This window comes from Protopterus annectens, chromosome 1.part1 (genome assembly GCF_019279795.1).
Source record: "Protopterus annectens isolate FY-2018-M chromosome 1.part1, PAN1.0, whole genome shotgun sequence".
Classification (NCBI taxonomy): domain Eukaryota; kingdom Metazoa; phylum Chordata; order Ceratodontiformes; family Protopteridae; genus Protopterus; species Protopterus annectens.
In genome coordinates this window covers 1,239,151,814-1,239,171,171 of record NC_056726.1, presented here as the reverse complement: position 1 = coordinate 1,239,171,171, position 19,358 = coordinate 1,239,151,814, and the positions used below count along the sequence as shown (strand labels likewise).

At 41.2% G+C, this 19,358-nt stretch overlaps 1 protein-coding gene across 1 annotated transcript in view; it reads right to left on the bottom strand.

Annotated features, from left to right (window-relative positions):
• LOC122809555 (zinc finger protein 605-like) overlaps positions 1-19,358 on the bottom strand; it is a 247,823-nt gene that overhangs the window by 118,382 nt on the left and 110,083 nt on the right. Inside the window, exon 3 of the mRNA XM_044081140.1 lies at positions 18,234-18,344. Within this exon, the coding sequence (XP_043937075.1) occupies positions 18,234-18,344 (111 nt within the window). The remainder of the gene's footprint in view (positions 1-18,233; positions 18,345-19,358) is intronic.

Genomic DNA, 19,358 nt, shown 5'->3' with positions numbered 1-19,358 from the left:
ACTTGTTGGGATAGATTTGTGCCCTAAAGACTCCCCCATTTGTGGAACAGACTCCCTCTCCATGTCAAGCAAAGTACCTCTCTAGCCCTCTTTAACAGGAACCTGGATGACTTAATGAGAAACAGAAAATACACCCCTGAGATCCCACCTGTGTCCCTGTTGGACAGGGAAAACAGGTGCTGACATTGAGGGAACATGGGCAACATTCTTGGCTAGGCTTATAAGGGCCTCGAGACCAATAGCCTAGTATCATCCTATGAACCTATATAACATGTGTAAACAAAGATGTCCTTCTGTTCATATGTTGCAGTGTTCATAACATGAGGGAGTCCACCTTCGGCTGACTCATACATCAGGCCAGTATACAAAAGTCTAAAGCTACTGTAGGGTATGTGCAAAGTTGTACATAGATCCAGTCCCACATCAGTCAAAGTCACACCGGGTATAAAGCAAACATCAGCACACACCAATCCTCAGAACTTTTCTGCCTCCAGTCAGAATGTTTTCTCCGGTCATTTGCTGGTCAGTGAAGTTGCAGGTTCTGATCAAGATAAGTGCCCCATTTTTTTTTTCTTATTGTTTTGTGTGCTACTATTATGATTGAGGTTACATGTCAGCTAGGAATGGCAAGTGTCAGTGTGGAAGGAAAAATTTCACATAGATTCCCACGACCTTCGTCTCTCTTTGCCTAGGCCCTAACCACGACCATACCTCCTGTTCAATTTGCAAGGTGTTTGCCCCCAAGACCCAGCACAGTCGTCTAGCTTCCCTCAATCTGTACCTAGAGCACTGAGCACACCATATGAAAGATACATCGGGCCCTTCAGGTGAGCAGGTTATTAAGAAGGCCAAGAAATCTAGGCCTGACTTACCCTCTGCTCCTCCAATTCAGGATGCGTCTCCCAATGCTCATGATGGCCCAGAGAACGTTTTGGAGTTAGTATGGGATTCTTCCACGGGTACTGGGGTGGAGGCCATGAAAGATCCTGCTAGCATGTCCTTGGGGGATACATAAACATCTGCTATGGACGTAGAGGGGGACCCAGGCTCTTTGTTACTGAAGGCCCACATGACATTCCTCAAATCATTGTTCACGAAGATGTCCCGAGCAATATTATAAACTGCAGGCTGACGTCGGGTCCCCTCGTCCTTCCACCACATGGATGTCCCACTAAAGAAGCAGCAGAAAACTAAGTATGCTTCTGCTGTTACCCAAGAACAGCCAGCGGATTGGCAAGGCTTTTACTCAAGGGGTCATTAAAGCCTTTATGGCCTTGAGACAATCTATTGGTCTCTCTCTCTCTCCCTTCTCCCTCCTTTTCTCCCGTTTCGCCACAAAAGAGGATTTCAGTTGAGGTTTTGGAGGAGGAAGATGACTCATCTGGGGATGAATCATTGGCATACTCTGCCCAAACTTCATCTCCCTTAGGATACGCTTCCCCGGCAAAGAATCAAATGGCACAGATTCTCCAGTGGAGGATATTACTTTTGGGGAAACCATTGTTGAAATGAGGGAGTTCTTTGAATGTAATTGCTCCCAGATGTCAGAAATTCAAAAAAGGTATTATGACCTTCTGAAGATGGATTCCCCCTTCTCCATCTGCAGGACCCCCTGTGCTACCATCTTTTTTAGATGCCTTTTCAGCTGTTTCTAAGTGCCCTGATAACCAACCTCTTGCCCCTAAAAGGCCAGACAGGTTTTACAAGGTGCCAGAGGATTCCAAATTCCTGTTTAAATGTCCCTCTGTAGACCCTCCAACTATTTATGTGTCTGCTGATAAGGCCTCTAACATGTTGCCTTCCACTTCTCTTCTCCCCTCAGAGAAGGAGAGTAAAGTTACAGAGAGGTTGGGTATGAAAGTCTACTACTTCAGCAACTATGGCATTTGGAGTCATAAACTACCAGACCCATATGGCAAAATACTCTTTACCCCTTCTCTCTGAAGCCAGTAAGCTAATTTCAGACCTTCCAGACTCTCCTACTAAGGCTCAGTTATTCTCCATTCTAAGCTCTTCTTTTCAAGTCACATGCCATTCAATTAAGTGTGGCTACGATGCAGTGGCGGCATCTGCCAGAGCTGCTGCTTCAGGGTCTGTTCTCAGGAGGTACTCCTGGCTCAGACTTCAGCCCTTGCTAGACGACATAAAAGCTAAAATTGTAGATGCACCCCTTGACAACAAGGCCTTGTTTGTTGCTTCTGCTGCAGAACTTTTTAAGTCCTTACAAGAAAAGGGCAAAGAGCTACAAGAGCTAAAACACATTTTTGTGTTCCCAGATTTCAAAGGAACCACCCCTCTAAACCCCCTTTGTATGAAAATATTCCAGAACTCAGTCTTCCAAGGGTAAAAGAGACAGTAGAAAGCAATACAAACCCAAGTCCTCAACATTTTCTCCTGCTGCTCATAAGCAGCCCTTTCTGAGCATGCCAGGTAGTCTGTGACTATCAACCTCCTAGCAGTCAGAACCCTCTTTCTTTATGTCTTTCTTTCCCTACTTGGAAACAAATTCCCCAAGACTCTTGGGTCCTCTCAATCATCCTTCAAGGATACGTCATGGTGTGGAAGACTCCACCACCCCCAAAAGAATACCTGGATTACTTTCCTCAAGTAATTTTCAGTCTTCTTTCTCAGGGTACCATTCAGGAGGAGCCACCTTCCCAAATAGGGAAAGGGTTTTACTCCAGGATGTTCTTGATCCCCAGGAAAGATAGCCCCTGGAGGCCCATCCTAGACTTGTTGCACCTAAACACCCTCCTGAAGGTTCTCACCTTTCGCATGTTATACTTAAACTCTCTACTTCCCCTCATCCTTACTCAGGCCTACATGGTGTCATCTCTGAACATCAAGGATGCTCATTTCCACATTCTTATTCATCCTCAGTTCAACAAATATCTTCACTTTTCTATTGCTTCCTTACATTTTCAATTCTCTGCCTTGCCTTTTGGACTATCTACGGCTCAAAGGGTCTTCACAAAATGCTTAGCTCCTGTCACAGCCTTTTGTATACTCAGGGGTATTTAGATTTTCCCGTACCTGGACGATCTTCTCCTCCAGGCTCATTCTCCAGACACCCTTCAAGAGAATCTATTCTTCATGGTGTCTGCTGGAGGGTCTAGGATTCACCATCAACTATCAATAATCTACCCTGATTCCTTAACAAGACTATGTTTTTCTAGGATACAGAATACAAACAGACAGGATGTTGGGGTCCTTACCTCCCCAGAAGGTTCTCTCTGTCTCAATGCCTACATCCAGGCTCTCATGGCTCTTCAGTCCCTGACTGCCAGGGAGTTTCTCCGCCTCTTCTGCTTCATGGCATCCAATATCCCCATGCTACCTCTAACCAAACTGCACTGAGTTAATTCCAGTGGTACCTCAGATCAATAGGGATGCAACACGCTCAGTCATTGGAGTTTGTTATTGCCCTTCTTCCTTGCTTGAAAATTGAACTGAACTGGTGGATTCAGAAGGTTTCCTTGAATCCAGGCCTACCCTTACAGCTGCCTTTTCCTACTCAGGAGCTGTTCATGGACACTTCAGACTTGGGATGGGGAGCAACTCTGGCATCATGGAAGGTTCAAGATGTGTGGTCTCCCTCCTAAAAGAGGGATCACATGAACATAAAAGAGATGAGAGCCCTCATTTTCACTCTGCAAATTTTCAAACCTCTTCTTCTTCCAGGTGCCCTAAAGTTGCTCACAGACAACACCACAGTCCTTTGGTGTGTCAACAAGCATGGAGGGACCAAGTCTTATCTTCTGTGAAGACTGGATCTCCAAGCTTGGGAGTTAGCCACTCAGAGTCAACTCACTCTCCAAGCAGTCTACATTCCTTCCACTCAAAATGTTGAGGCAGATACACAGGTCCATGACAAATCCCACGAACGGATGTTACACAGGGATGTGTTTCTGGACATTGTCCATCAGTGGGGTATGCCTCAGGTAAATCTCTTCACCTCCCCTATGAACAGACAACTTCTAAAGTTTTGTGCTAGAGTTCTCAATCCTCTGGCATGGAAGCTGGATGCCCTATCTTTCTCTTGGAAGGTAATGTTTCTCTATGCACTCCCCCCTTCCCACTTCCCCCCTTCCCACTTCTCCAAAAAGTCCTGTTGAAGATCCAACAGGAGTAACCAAAAATCTTGGTGACTCCCTTGTGGCCAAGACAGCATTAGCTCCTCCTTTTTCTGCATTTAGCCAAGGACAATCATCCCAAGTTACCCCACAGAGTGGACCTACTCACACAGGACACAAGATCTCTAATACATCCACAGATGTCAACCCTGCAGCTGACTCTGTGTGAGTGACAGGGTTTTGATCCCTTTTAGGCAGCTTTTCTCTGAGGATGTGCTACAAATTCTGCAGGATGCCAGAAAACCCAATAGTAGGAAATCCTAGATTTCCAAATGGAAAAGGTTTTCCATTTGGTGTCTTTCTAAGGACCTACAACCACTGCTGGTGGATGTTCCGGTGGTTCTGTCTTATCTGTGTGAATTATTGAAGAGTGGATTGTCATACTCTTCAGTAACAGCTCATTTTTCAGCAATCTCTGCCTGTCTGCCTATGATTCCTTCCTTGGCTTCAAGGTTGGAAGTTTCCTAAAAGGTGTCCTTCATATCAGACCATCAAAGAAACCAGTTCCTCCTCCTTGGGATCTAAATTTTGTTCTAGAACTTACTTTGGCCCCTTTAGAATGAGCAGTTTCTTCTCTTCAGCACTGCACTTGGAAAATAGTGGCCATCACTTCTGCCAGAAGGGTCTCAGAACTTCAGGCATGGATGGCCTCTTCCCGCTTTACTGTGTTCCGCAGGGATATGTTGTCCTTCTGCACTAATCCCTCCTTTATGCCCAAGGTGGTGAATGTGTTGTCACTTAATCAGTCCATTAATCTGCTCACCTTTTTCCCATCTCCACAACCTTCTAGTGAGAGGATTTTATACACCTTGGATGTACATAGACAACTCCCATTTTATTTAGACCAAACCAAACCTATTATAAAATCTGATCATCTTTTTAGGAAATCTGATCATCGTTTTATTTCCTATCATCCTACGGCTCTAGGCAGGTCTGTTTCCAAGCAGATTATCTCTACTTGGATTTCCAAAACCATTTCCTTTGGCTGTGTGTCTGATGGGAAAACTCTTGCTTCCCCAGTAAAGGCACATTCCACTACAGCTGTGTCCTCTTCTGGTGCTTTCTTCAAAGGTCCGGACACCTCCTCCATACTAGAAGCAGCTACCTGGTCTTCTGTACACACTTTTACAAAACATTATAAGTTGGATGGCATTTCCAGGTCTAGAGCTGGTTTTGCAAGGGCTATCCTGCAGGGGTTTGTTGAAAGTACTACTGCCCCTCCACCCAATTCTTCTGCTGCATGACCTTTGGCATTCTCCCTCATATTACGAATACTGCAACATACGAGTGGAAAGACATAGAACAGTTGTGTAAAATCTTACCATAATCATAGATGTCCTTCTCTTCTGTAAGTTGCAGTATCCCCCTGGATACTTGCCTGTATGCTGGTTGTGCTGCCTCACCTTTTTCAGGCTAGTGTTCTTCCTGGGGCATTCAATTCTGAGAAATGGCAAATGTTGACGTTCGCTTTATACCCCATGTCACTTTATGAACAAGCAGGACTGGATCTGTGTGTGACATCGCACATACCCCACAGTAGCTTTAGACTTTTGTATACTGGCCGGTGAAAGAATAATAGTTCAGTGACTTTTCACTAGCATGATTAGCTTAAATAAAATGCTGCAAGAATTATATGAAATATAAAGGGTTACTTTAGAAATCGTATAAAATGCTGTAAAATAGAAAGTAGTAAGTGTGCTGACATAGTTTAATTAGATTTTGGCATCCATGTAAAGGAGTATGTTATTGAGAAACAAAGTCTGTAAAAATAACTGTGCAGATGGCAGCTGGAAGGACATCAACGAAGTAAAGAGATGTAACATCATGCAAAATAAATCAAGTTTCAGATAGTGCTGGAACACAATGTTTCAGATAATGCAAGACTGAGTTTCCATGGATCAAAGAACTACAAAGAACCAAGGACAAGGGAACAAATGAAAATTGTTATACAAAGAAAGAACTGGTGTACATCAGACTTTGGGAAAAATATCAGACCTTTTGGTATAAATAGGAGTGTGTATAAACAAGCTTGGGAATTTGCCACAGAGAGCTGACAGCACCTGTGTTACATTTTCCTTTTGGATCTACAAGCATGCAACAGTAAAGTATTAACTGAAGCAGTGTCTGTGTATTTATTGTACTTAGTACAACACAGTAATAAGACTAGTTGGTCACAATAAATAGTTAAATATAATGTGGTATGTATGCATGTAAATGCATGTAACAGCAAGAAACCAACAGAAGGCAGTACATAATTTTTCAGCCGGAAGTAAGAATCAGCTGGTGGCAGACTCCCTCATGTTATGAACACTGCAACATATAGAAGAGAAAGACATCTATGGCTATGGTAAGATTTTACACAACTATTCTTTACTCCTTGTGGTTTAGTATCTTTCTAGCATGATGGAGAAAAAGGGGAAGTGGAAAAGACAAGTATTTAGAGAAAAGGTAGCAGGTGTAGCACAACAAATTATGCTAAATGGAAGCAAAGCCAGTTTTTGCTTAGATATTGTTTTCCTTGTAACTTGAAGGTGTGTGTCTTATCTGTCTGTTTTATCTGCAGCAGGACAAGATTCCAGTTTTTAATGACTTAGTGGGAGTATACAGAATCCCCATCACAGTTGCTTGTTTTCGACCTGGAGTGGAGAGCTTTGTAACTTGACCATAGTAGTATAGAACCGGAGTATGGTTGGAGCATAATTTTCAATGATGGGCATTTTCAGGGAAATTAATCAAGTTGCCTTTTGAGTTGGGATTATGTAAGGTAGTGGGGGAGTTCTAGTCAGTGTAAATCTTCAAAGGCTATGGAGTCATGAGTTTTTAGTGGGATATTTGCTGCAAATGTAGCTATTTTATTGTAACATGCACAGAGTATAGTTTTAAGTGTAGTACTGAAATGTGTAAAGATGGGGAGTGCAGACAGAAAGGATGGCAGGAAGTAAGCAGTGGCTACAAATTTTCTTGCAGACTGTCAGAGAATGTTTTGCTCTGTATAGTGATGCTAGATTCTGTCTATCTAAGTCTGTCTTTTTGAACTCCTGGAGTAGATGTTTGTCGTATTTAAGTTTTTTTGTCAAGTAAGATTCTGAGTAGCTTCATTTGTAGGATGCATTCAATTTTTATGCTGTTGGATGGCAGGATGTGGAATTTGTGTTTTTATTTAATGAGACCTTTGGGGTAAAGATTTTATCTTTTTAGGGTTGATGACAAGGATTCCATTAGTGAGCCAGAATTCAGTGGATAGGAAAGCCTGTGAAGTGATATTTTGTAGTGTATGTAGCGACTGTACTCAGCAGATGAGTGTTACATTGTCTGCATACTGAATAAGGGTTGCTTGTTGAGAAGCAATATTCAGTTTGTTGATAAATATGTTAAAAGGTAGAGGCCCAAGTATTGAGCCTTGGGTAACCCCGACTGTAACTGGCAGGAAAGTTGAGAGGTCTTACTTCCATTTAATTGCTTGCTGCCTACTTGACAGATAAGTCTGGAATCAGGTTAGAATTGATTTGTTTAGACCAAGAGATGCTAGTTTACATAACAGTATCTAATGTGATACCATGTCAGAAGTTTTTGACAGGTCAGCGAAAATAGAGGAGACTAGGTACCCATTGTTTCTTTGTTGACTACTGGTGTTTGTAAAGCTGAAGAGTGCAGTTGTGGTGCTGTGATTTGACAGGAACCATGCTGTGTGGTCATTTAGGAATTTGATTAGTTGGGAGTGTATACATCTTTCCAGAATTTTAAATATGGGCAACGAAAAAGCTACAGGTTGGTAATTAGAAAGGTCTATCAAATTGTTGCCTTTACGAAGGGGGTTATGAATGATTTTTTTCCAAGGTTGTTGGGACAATGTTTTCATGTATGGATCTGTTGATTTGGATGGAATTAGGGAATGGTATGGATGCGGATGTAATTTTTGGGCATCCTGTTGGTAAGTTGTCAGCTTTAATTTTTGTAAATATTTTGTTTTATTGCTCCACGAAGGACAGGTGTGGCCTTGAACTTCTCTGCAGTATTATGGGTTTCTGGGATGCGGATGGTAGGTTTGAGCTTTATTTAGTGACTGCTAGAACTGAGAAGGGTGTTGCCAAGGAGGTTACAGTGGGGGTGCATACTGGAATAGAAAGCTGTACAGCACACAGATTAAAGTGAACAGATGAGAAGCTGGAGACCTTGGTTTAATTGTATCAGTTCACACTTACACACACTTTCTGATCCTGTACAAATCATTACTTCTCTTCACTGCCAGGACTCCACTGAAAATGAGCCACCACTCTTAGATCCTAGTGGCTCTATATGGTCAACCACCTGATGAAAGCAATTATAAGAAAACCAATGTCCCTCTTCTTTCAAGAAGTGTTTTTTCACTTATCTGTATTCAACATGTAGAATTAACAGAAGTTAATGGACTAAGGCTACAGTGAGTCCCTCTTATGTTTTACCACAGTGGATTAGTTTGCAGTATGTTTAACTACATTAAACCTGCTGTCTGTCATGACAGGAGTAGCAAATTTCCAGCTCCAGTTATTCCACGCATGAACATCCACTGGGTGCTCCACTATCTACTCAGGGGTACTAAGTGACAGCCATGAGCCACAGACAGTGGTTAATCAAGGTAGGATGGAATGGGATACTTACTACTGTTATGGCACATGTTCCACTAAGTGGCACACTGCCACCACCAGAAGGTGCAATAAAAGATATGTCAGATATGTACCAACTATTATACCAAGCAGAAGACATAATGGAACAAGAAAAAAGGGGTTAACGTTGCCAGGCATACTTTTATGTTGGGGGCTCTAAAAGTACAGTGGTGTACACTTACCATAAATGTAGAGGTTTGCGTGTATTCACTGTTGCAGTCATCACACTTGGGTTATCTGCCTGCAGGTAGCCCTCAGTCGGCCCGAATACCAGAGACTTAGTATTTCTGCATCGGATGCTGTCGCTCCAAGACTGACGTCAGGGGGTATAAAAACAGGGAGCCGACGTCATTACATCAGTTTTTCTTGCCCCAAATGTCAGGAGCCCCCCCAAATAGGGAGCTAGGTTATGGTGGGGAAAAACACCACCAGTAAAAAGTAAATACCAATACCAACACCCCAGAAGGGGTTAGTAATAGCCATATATGGGAGAGAGACAGAGAAAACCAGGGGGCTGGAGGGAGGGAAACCAGGACTGCAACAGTGAATACACTCAAACATCTACATTTATGGTAAGTGCACACAGCTGTACTATGTTCTTCATGTTTCATTGTTGCTGTCATCACACTTGGGTGGATTCCCAAAGCTGAAGAAGGGTGGAGGCAGTCAAGAAGAGTTAGGGCTGGCTAGTATGCCTTGCAGGACTACTGTAGCAAATCCTACCCTTAATTTGGAAAAGATAGGCAGGTGGTAATGCTTGTAGGGGTGTACAGAACTCCAGGTAGCAGCCTCCAGGATATCTCTGGTAGAGACTCCCCTGAGAAATGCTGTAGATGTAGATGTTGCCCTACTGGAATGTGTTCTGACCCCCTGAGGGGTTGGTTTCCCATGGTGCTTGTAGCAGAAATGGATGCAGTGTGCTATCCATTTGGAAATGGTTTTGAAATGGCCTTGCCCTCTGCCCCGGTTGCAAAGCTGACTAGTGACTGGTCAGATTTTCTGAAGGGCTTAGTCCTATCAAGGTAGAATCTGAGCTGTCTGTGCATGTCCAAGGAGTGCAGGATCCTTTCCCCTTTATTTTGAGGATTAGGGAAGAAGGTTGGCAAATGGAAGGGTTGATTGAGATGCACACTGGACACCTCTTTGGGTATAAAGGAAGGGTTAGTCCTGAGGGAAACCCTGTCAGCATGGAAACTAATGAAGGGTTCCACAGCCATAAGTGCTTGTAGCTCAGACACTCTTTTAGCTGAAGTGATGTCTAGAAGCAAGGCTGTTTCCCAAGAGATGAATTTTAACTCTGCTGATGCAGCAGGTCCAAAGGGGGGAAGCCTGAGCTTTTCCAGTACAAAGTTAAGGTCCCAAGCAGGGGTGGGTGCTTTCCTTGGTGGCCTTAAGTTGTTTGCCCCTCTCAGGAACTGTCTGATAAGAGCGTGCGAGAAGAGAGGTGGCTCAGTGTTGTAATGAGCAGAAATGGCTGAGGCATGTATCTTAATGGAGGAGAAGGACAGGCCTTTGTGGAGTAGATCTGCTAGGTAATCCAGGATAAGAGGCATAGAGGGCAGTGTTGTGTCCTCTCCTTTAGACTGAATCCATGAGCAGAACCTTTTCCACTTACTAGCATAGGATTTTCTTGTACTGGGTCTTCTGGCTTCAAGAATGACGTCCAGCACCTGTTTGCTTAAGGTTGCTGGGGGAGAATTCAAGGAATAAGCCAGGCTGGAAGATTTAGAGTTTGCAGTTGTGGATGCAGAATCTGTCCCTCCTGCTGATAGAGGAGGGTTGAATTCTGGTGTAGGTGCCAGGGTGGCATCAATATCAGGCTGCACAGGAGTGGGTACCAGTGCTGGCATGGCCAGTCCGGAGCAATCAGAATTGTCCTTGGTCTGTCCTGCTTTATCTTGCGTAATACTCTTGAAAGGAGAGGCAGAGGGGGAAAGGCATAGATTGAGAGATTTACCCACTGAAAAGAAAGGGCATCCACTTTCCAGGCCCTGCTGTGAGGATTCCTGGTGCAGAACTTGCTGAGCTGGTGATTGTAGGGGGAAGCAAAGAGATCCACCTCTGGGGTCCCCCATTTCTGAATCAGAAGGTTGAAGGTGCTCTGCTCCAATTGCCACTAGTGTGGGTCTAGGAGATTTCTGTTTAAGTTGTCTCCCAGTAAGTTTTGTTTGCCTGGCAGGAATTGAGCTTGCAAATGGACTTGAATGTCCAAGGCTGTGTTCCACAGGGCCATGGCTAGCCTGCAGAGTGGGTAGGAATGGGTTCCCCCCTGCTTGTTGATGTACCACATAACTGTGGTGTGCTTTGTTTTTATTAGCAGTTGTCCTGGAAAGATTAGGGATCTGAAAGCTGTCAGGACATTATGTACAGCTAGCATCTCTTTTTGGTTGATGTGCAGATGAATTTGACTTGGGCTCCAGTGGCCCTGAATACATTTTCCGTCCATGTGTGCCCCCCAGGCATAGTCTGATGCATCTGTGGTTAGGGTCTGGGTGGCTTGGGGTTGAGTAAATGACAGTCCCTTATTGTGGTTGCATGCTTCTGCCCACCAGAGGAACTCTGTCCTTAGACAGGGTATGATAGAAATGGCTGTTTCCAGGTCCTGAGACTGTTGGCACCAAAGACTTTTTAAGTACCATTGGAGTTTCCTCATATGCAGTCTTGCATAAGAAATCAGCAGTATACATGAGGCCATGAACCCTAGGGCTTGCAGTATTTTTCTTGCAGATAGCTGGGTTCTGGTGGCCATTTGTTTGAAGTAGTCTGTCAGATAGACTTGTTTTTCTAAGGTGAGGAATGCCATCTGGGAAGCTGTGTCCAAGCGTGCTCCCAGGAATACAATCTTTTGACTGGGTACCAGTTTTAACTTCTTTTCGTTGATGGTGTACCTAGAAGGTTTTTCACAAATGTCGGGTGCTGCAGCAGCAATTCCTGACTGTCTATGAACAACCCAAAACCAGACGAAGAATTAGATAAAACAGAAGAATCCACAACTTAAAAAACAAATTTATTCTCTTTCTCTGACGTCTCGGCCGTAGCCTTCAAGGAGTATAAACCTTACAAATACCAGAACTAAATTTATACTGATTCACAAAACAATTATACAATAAATCAATTAAATATAAATTAACTCAATTCATTGCATCAAATCAATACTCTCCAGTTAAAGTCTTCATTAAGACCATGGGGATGTAGTGTATTAAATTTCAAAATATATACAGCTTCTTTATATAATAAAATTTGTTTAATAGTGACACTGACATGACGGGAATGGTATATTTGCTCTAAAACAGTACCTTGTAACCCCTCATTTTTACTCTGGTGAAAATTTTTAAAATGCATAGCCACAGAACTTTCATCCTTATTATTATTAATAATGTCCCTGGCATGCTCCAAAAGCCTAACCTTAAAAGTCCTTTTGGTCTCTCCAATATAAAATTTATCACAAGGGCATTTAAGTGCATATATCACCCCTTCAGAATTACAATTAAAAACATTACATGTTTTAAAACTAACATTATTAATATAAGAAAAATGCGAAACTATAAAGTTACAGGCTTTGCATTTGCCACATCTAGAAGTACCCTTCATAGATAGGCTATGCTGTACACTAACTACAGGCATAGTAAACTTACTTTTTACTAAAAAATCTTTAATATTTTTCCCTCTTCTGTAGGAAAATTTGAGATGTGCATTCAACCATAAAGACACACTACTTAAAGAACTAAAATATTTCCAAAAATGGTTGATCACTTTAACCAATTCACCACTAAAACAACCAAAAGTTGTAATAAAATACAATATATCCTTCTATTATTCATATCATTGTACTTTACTAAATCTCTATTAAACAAATTATTAGTAACTTTTTTACACCTATATCCAAAAAAACGTTTATAACTATTTGTTATTTCCTCACTATAACCCCTTTGATGAAACATTTCCATTAATAAACTAAGTTCCTTTTTAAATACAATGTCATTATTACATAATCTAGAGATTCTTACCATTTCTCCATACGGTAGACCTTCTATTGTATGGGGCGGGTGACAACTACTGCCATGTACATATTGTGTACCTCCTTCAAACTTCCTATTAACTGATGTCACTAGTTCTTTACCATTAACAATGTTCAACACAATATCAAGAAAAGAAATAGAAACACCTTTTTTAAACCCATCAAATTTCAATGAAAATCTATTATTATGTAGATCTAAAGTAAATTGATCTACCAAAGCTTCACCACCTTCCAACAAAAAAATCAAATCATCCACAAACCTATAATATTTAATAACATATTTACAGAAAAAATAATTCCTATATAAAAATTCAGACTCAAAAAGGCCCATAGCAAGGTTTGCATACATAGGGGCAAAAGCTGCCCCCATGGCTGTGCCTTGTTTTTGTCGGTACAAACAATCATTAAATTCAAAAAAATTTTTTGTTAAAGAGAAATAAATAAGTTCAACAATATACTCTGTGGCGGGATGATCACCTAAGAAAAACCTTACAGCTTCTATACCAAAAGAGTGGCTAATGTTTGTATATAGACTCAACCGTGACCCAATACATACATTTATTCCATTTAACATCCCTTATCTTGACTAAACAATCAAAGACATCAGAGATGTAAGATGGCAAAGTCTTGACTTTAGTCAAGAGAAAATTGTGTAGAAAAACACCTAAACTATGCAAGAAGTAATTACATCCAGAAACGATGGGTCTCCCGAAATGAGTATAAAGAACTATTGGATAAGGGACAAAGGCTTGGCTATTTTTCCGCAGCAGATTTAAAAAACAAATTTAAAATAGAAGGATGTAAAATAGCTACCTTTTACTGTCTCCCTAAAATACATAAAGACTTGAGAGCCCCACCTGGGAGACCCATCGTTTCTGGATGTAATTACTTCTTGCATAGTTTAGGTGTTTTTCTACACAATTTTCTCTTGACTAAAGTCAAGACTTTGCCATCTTACATCTCTGATGTCTTTGATTGTTTAGACAAGATAAGGGATGTTAAATGGAATAAATGTATGTATTGGGTCACGGTTGACATCAAGAGTCTATATACCAACATTAGCCACTCTTTTGGTATAGAAGCTGTAAGGTTTTTCTTAGGTGATCATCCCGCCACAGAGTATATTGTTGAACTTATTTATTTCTCTTTAACAAAAATTTTTTTTGAATTTAATGATTGTTTGTACCAACAAAAACAAGGCACAGCCATGGGGGCAGCTTTTGCCCCTATGTATGCAAACCTTGCTATGGGCCTTTTTGAGTCTGAATTTTTATATAGGAATTATTTTTTCTGTAAATATGTTATTAAATATTATAGGTTTGTGGATGATTTGATTTTTTTGTTGGAAGGTGGTGAAGCTTTGGTAGATCAATTTATTTTAGATCTACATAATAATAGAGTTTCATTGAAATTTGATGGGTTTAAAAAAGGTGTTTCTATTTCTTTTCTTGATATTGTGTTGAACATTGTTAATGGTAAAGAACTAGTGACATCAGTTAATAGGAAGTTTGAAGGAGGTACACAATATGTACATGGCAGTAGTTGTCACCCACCCCATACAATAGAAGGTCTACCCGTATGGAGAAATGGTAAGAATCTCTAGATTATGTAATAATGACATTGTATTTAAAAAGGAACTTAGTTTATTAATGGAAATGTTTCATCAAAGGGGTTATAGTGAGGAAATAATAACAAATAGTTATAAACGTTTTTTTGGATATAGGTGTAAAAAAGTTACTAATAATTTGTTTAATAGAGATTTAGTAAAGTACAATGATATGAATAATAGACAGAAGGATATATTGTATTTTGTTACAACTTTTGGTTGTTTTAGTGGTGAATTGGTTAAAGTGATCAACCATTTTTGGAAATATTTTAGTTCTTTAAGTAGTGTGTCTTTATGGTTGAATGCACATCTCAAGTTTTCCTACAGAAGAGGGAAAAACATTAAATTTTTTTAGTAAAAAGTAAGTTTACTATGCCTGTAGTTAGTGTACAGCATATCCTATCTATGAAGAATACTTCTAGATGTGGCAAATGCAAAGCCTGTAACTTTATAGTTTCGCATTTTTCTTATATTAATAATGTTAGTTTTAAAACATGTAATGTTTTTAATTGTAATTCTGAAGGGGTGATATATGCACTTAAATGCCCTTGTGATAAATTTTATATTCGAGAGACCAAAAGGGCTTTTAAGGTCAGGCTTTTGGAGCATGCCAGGGACATTAATAATAAGGATGAAAGTTCTGTGGCTATGCATTTTAAAAATTTTCACCAGAGTAAAAATGAGGGGTTACAAGGTACTGTTTTAGAGCAAATATACCATTCCCGTTATGTCAGTGTCAATATTAAACAAATTTTATTATATAAAGAAGCTGTATATATTTTGAAATTTAATACACTACATCCCCCATGGTCTTAATGAAGACTTTAACTGGAGAGTATTGATTTGATGCAATGAATTGAGTTTAATTGATTTTTTGTATAATTGTTTTGTGAATCAGTATAAATTTAGTTCTGGTATTTGTAAGGTTTATACTCCTTGAAGGCTATGGCCGAGACGTCAGAGAGAGAGAATAAATTCCTGACTGTCTGCCTGAATCAGGCAGTCGTCCAAGTACGGGTAAATTTGGATATTTCTCTGCCTGCAGTATGCAATGGCTGGAGCCAGGCATTTTGTGAATACTCTGGGCGCAGTAGATAAGCCAAGTGCAGAGAACTGATAATTGATAGACCTACCCTGAAAAGTAGATACTTCCTGCATGATTCACTTATGGGGATATGCAGATAGGCTTCCTTCAAGTCTAGGGTGACTAACCAGGCATCCTTGGCTAGCATAGGAAGAAGCTGTTGCAGGGTAAGCATTCTGAATTTTGGTACCAGTAGGAAGGTGTTGAGAATGCAAAGATCCAAGATTGGGTGCCAAGAGCCCTCTTTCCTGGGTACCAGGAAGAGTCTGGAGTTGAATCCTTGACCCCTCTGTTCTACTGGAACCAGCTGAATAGCTCTGATATTGAGTAGGGAAAGTACTTGGTTTTGAGCCTCTGTTTTGGAGGAAGGTTTGGAAACCCGCTTGGGGTTGGCAGTGAATGGAAGTAAAATTTGTACCCCCAGGATACAATGTTGAGGACCAACCGGTCCGGAGTGATGGACATCCAGTTTTTTGCATGAAGGGCAAGTTTTCCTCCTAGGGGCACAAGCAATTGGGCAGGGCTGGGGAGTGGAGTAAAGAAGTCATTGTGAGCTTTTTCCATAAGGAGGTGGCTTACCACTCCCTGCTTTAAGGATGGGGGCACTCCATTGCTTAGATCTCTGCATACCTTGAGATTGTAGTATGGGTGGTCTGTTTCCCCTGGGTCTGGTTTGAGAATACATGCCTACTGAATCTAGGGGGTTGCACTTGTAAGAATTCTTTAACAGTCTGCATAGACTTAGCTTTTTGTTCCATCTTTTTAACAACCTCTTCTGCTTTGGTGCCAAACAAACAGTTCTTATTCAAAGGAGCATCTAATAACTTTAATGTGACATGGTCTGGCAAGGCCTGCTCCTTCAACCAAGCATGTCTTCTCAGTACAGAGCCAGTGACAGCTGCCAGCAAGATGCTTCTAAGGCGTCAAAGCCACACTGCAAAGTATGCTTGTTGACTTGGCTTGCAGAGTGCATAAGCTCCTGCAATTCTTTATTTTCTGCACAGTCTGAAAATGTTGCCACTTTTTGTTTAATAAGTTCCATAATACGTTGCTGGTACTTCAGCATGTGAAACTGACAATTCAATGCCCTAATAGCAAGAGTTGCAGAGGTATATACCTTCTTACCCCATCTGTCCAAAACTCTGGAATCCCTGTCCGAAGGGGTGGGATTCTTGGCTGTAGTAGCCTTGATACCTTTAGGCCCCTGGGAAATGATCTCTGGGTCAGCAGTAGGATTCTTGAAAAGAAATTTGAGTGTGTCAGGTACTCTGTAGTACCTGTCTGGTTTCCTAGGGGCAAGAGGTAAAGTGTCAGGAGTAAGACTGGATTCCATAAAAATCATCATCCACAACATCCAGGACAGGGGGCATTACTAAGGGCCTGTGTTGAGGCAACTCTAGAAATTCTTTGAGTCTCTTTTTGGACTGAGGATAGTCTTGGCATTCCCTGTGGAAATGCACCCGTAAGGTATGCAAGGTTTCACCAAAAGAAAAATCCTCTGGAGGGGAGCAGAGAGAATGGACTCCTCTGCATCTGAATCCTCATAAGCATATAAGGGCATGTCTTCATAATCAGAAATTTCACTCTAGTCAGACTCCTGGTCTGTAGAAGCTGAAGGGGACTGGACTCTGTCTCTTAGCAGGGGAAGGCGGACTTCCCCTACTCAGCATAATAAGGTCTTCAGCCATTCTAAGCATTTGTTTTTGTGGCATGGGAGCAGGTGCATGCACTTTGGTCGTTGGTTTTCTAGGCACAGTGCGTACTCTGGGCCTAAGAAACTTGGTAGTTTTGGTTAAAAAGAAGTCGGTTTGAGTCGAACATCGGTTGAGCAAAATAACTGCCTCAGAAGCCGGTGCCTGCTCAGTGGCTCCGTACCCATCCAAGGTCGAGACATCCGCAGGTTCCATAGTCAAAGAAGAGTATCACGGCATACCGAATGGGTCTCAGCAGAGGCCTGAAACTCCACAGAAGCGGGTATCAGGGGCTGCGAAAGCGCCTCACTGAGTACCGGCGGACTGGCGACTAGCTTAACGGAAGCATTGACGGCAGTTTTGGACGTATGTGGTCTGTATCTTTATGTTTTTTCGGAATATCGATAGTCAGATGGCTTACCGAAGCCATTTCAGAATACGGAGATAGAGAGCGAAAGAATTTAGCGACAAAGAAAGCCCAACGACGAATGGTTCGGGCATTAAATAAGGCACAAATCTGACAGCGAGGGACGTTGTGATCTGGGCCTAAACAGGTGATACAGTAAGAATGAAAATCTCTGTGAGGTATTTGCTTTCCACAGGCAAGACAATTTTTTCTGACATCAGTTAGAGCAAGAAGGATCCCTAACTGGGGGTAGTTTTAGAAGACTTCAGGATTATTAAATTCATAAACGAAAATTTAGGTAGCGGCCGACTGGCATTTGCGAACTGCTTCTGCTTCGGGCTCCTCGGCAAGAAAGACTGATGTAATGGCGTCGGCTGCCTGTTTTTATACCCCTGACGACCTGACGTCAGTCTTGGAACGGCGGCATCCGACGCAGAAATACCAAGTCTCTGGTATTCGGGCCCACTGAGAGCTACCTGCAGGCAGATAACCCAAGTGTGAAGACTGCAACAGTGAAACATAGAGATCATCAGGTAATTACTCAATTATAACAAGAGCACAATTTGCGATTTGGGAATTATCATCACTTTAAGCAATGGGCAGTCAGAAATATCATGCTGATCCATCCATGAACGTAAAAATTGAGGAATACCTTCAAAATGATTTTTTGCCAGTATAAGCTTGTCTCCAAGTAGACTGTAACTGGTAGCTCCATCACCCTTTTCTATCAGCGATAATAAGTGCTCCGGAGGGATGCTGTATCCTGTATGGAAGACAATTATACTTCCTTTAATGCACTGAGCTGAGGTACAGAAGTCTGAAAAATGTATGTCAATAGTATTCCTACTGTTATGTTTGAATAAAATCATTCCAATATTATGATTGCTTCAAGCAGTGCAACTATGATGTTACCTTGCAAAAAAAGTTAAATAAAAATATGCATTAGCCACGATTTTCTACTACACTGCTGTTTTACTAGTACGGCATCATTAAAAACATTTTAAGTAGTTTTGACCATATTGCTCAACTGTCTCTAATTTTCAGAATGTTCCTGATTTTGTCTCATTTATCTTCTGGTAAATCACAGATGATCAGTCAAGTAAAGCCAGATATTAAAGTTTCACACTTCTTATTCTACAGAAAATGCAGACACAATGCCTGTTGTTCTATTAACTTTTTAAGTGAATTAGAGCATATTTAAAAACTGTCCATAACTGTTAACACCTTTATTGAAACAGCACTTAAAACATAGGCAAACATACTTTTAGATAAAAGAAAATAAACCATGTTAACACGTTCACAGTTCAGACATTACACATTACATGCATGCTTTTTTTGAACAAGCAACATTGAATTATCATTTAAGACATAGGCAATCAAACAATTATATAAATTAATACAAACCATATTGACTTACTGTCACAGTTGCAAACATTATACATCACATATAATCTTCTATATAATCATTGTCAGCTGAACATTGCATAGCTTATTGAATTCCTGCCTTCCCTTAAATTTCATTCCTCATCCAAAACATTATTCTGCATGTATTGTTTCCACAATTTCTATTTTTTCTATTTAATTTGCTACTAAACTGTCCTCCATTAAGCTGTGATGAAGCTGGTGCTCAGGCTTTGGTTGAGTAGGGTGTCTAACAGAACTGAGAGCTTATGCCCGAGTTCATGCAGGATACAGCCACTGTCAACCCTCTACACAAAGGTGCAGTGTTCACTGACCCACGCAATTATAGGCCCATCAGCCTAACTAGCCTGATCTG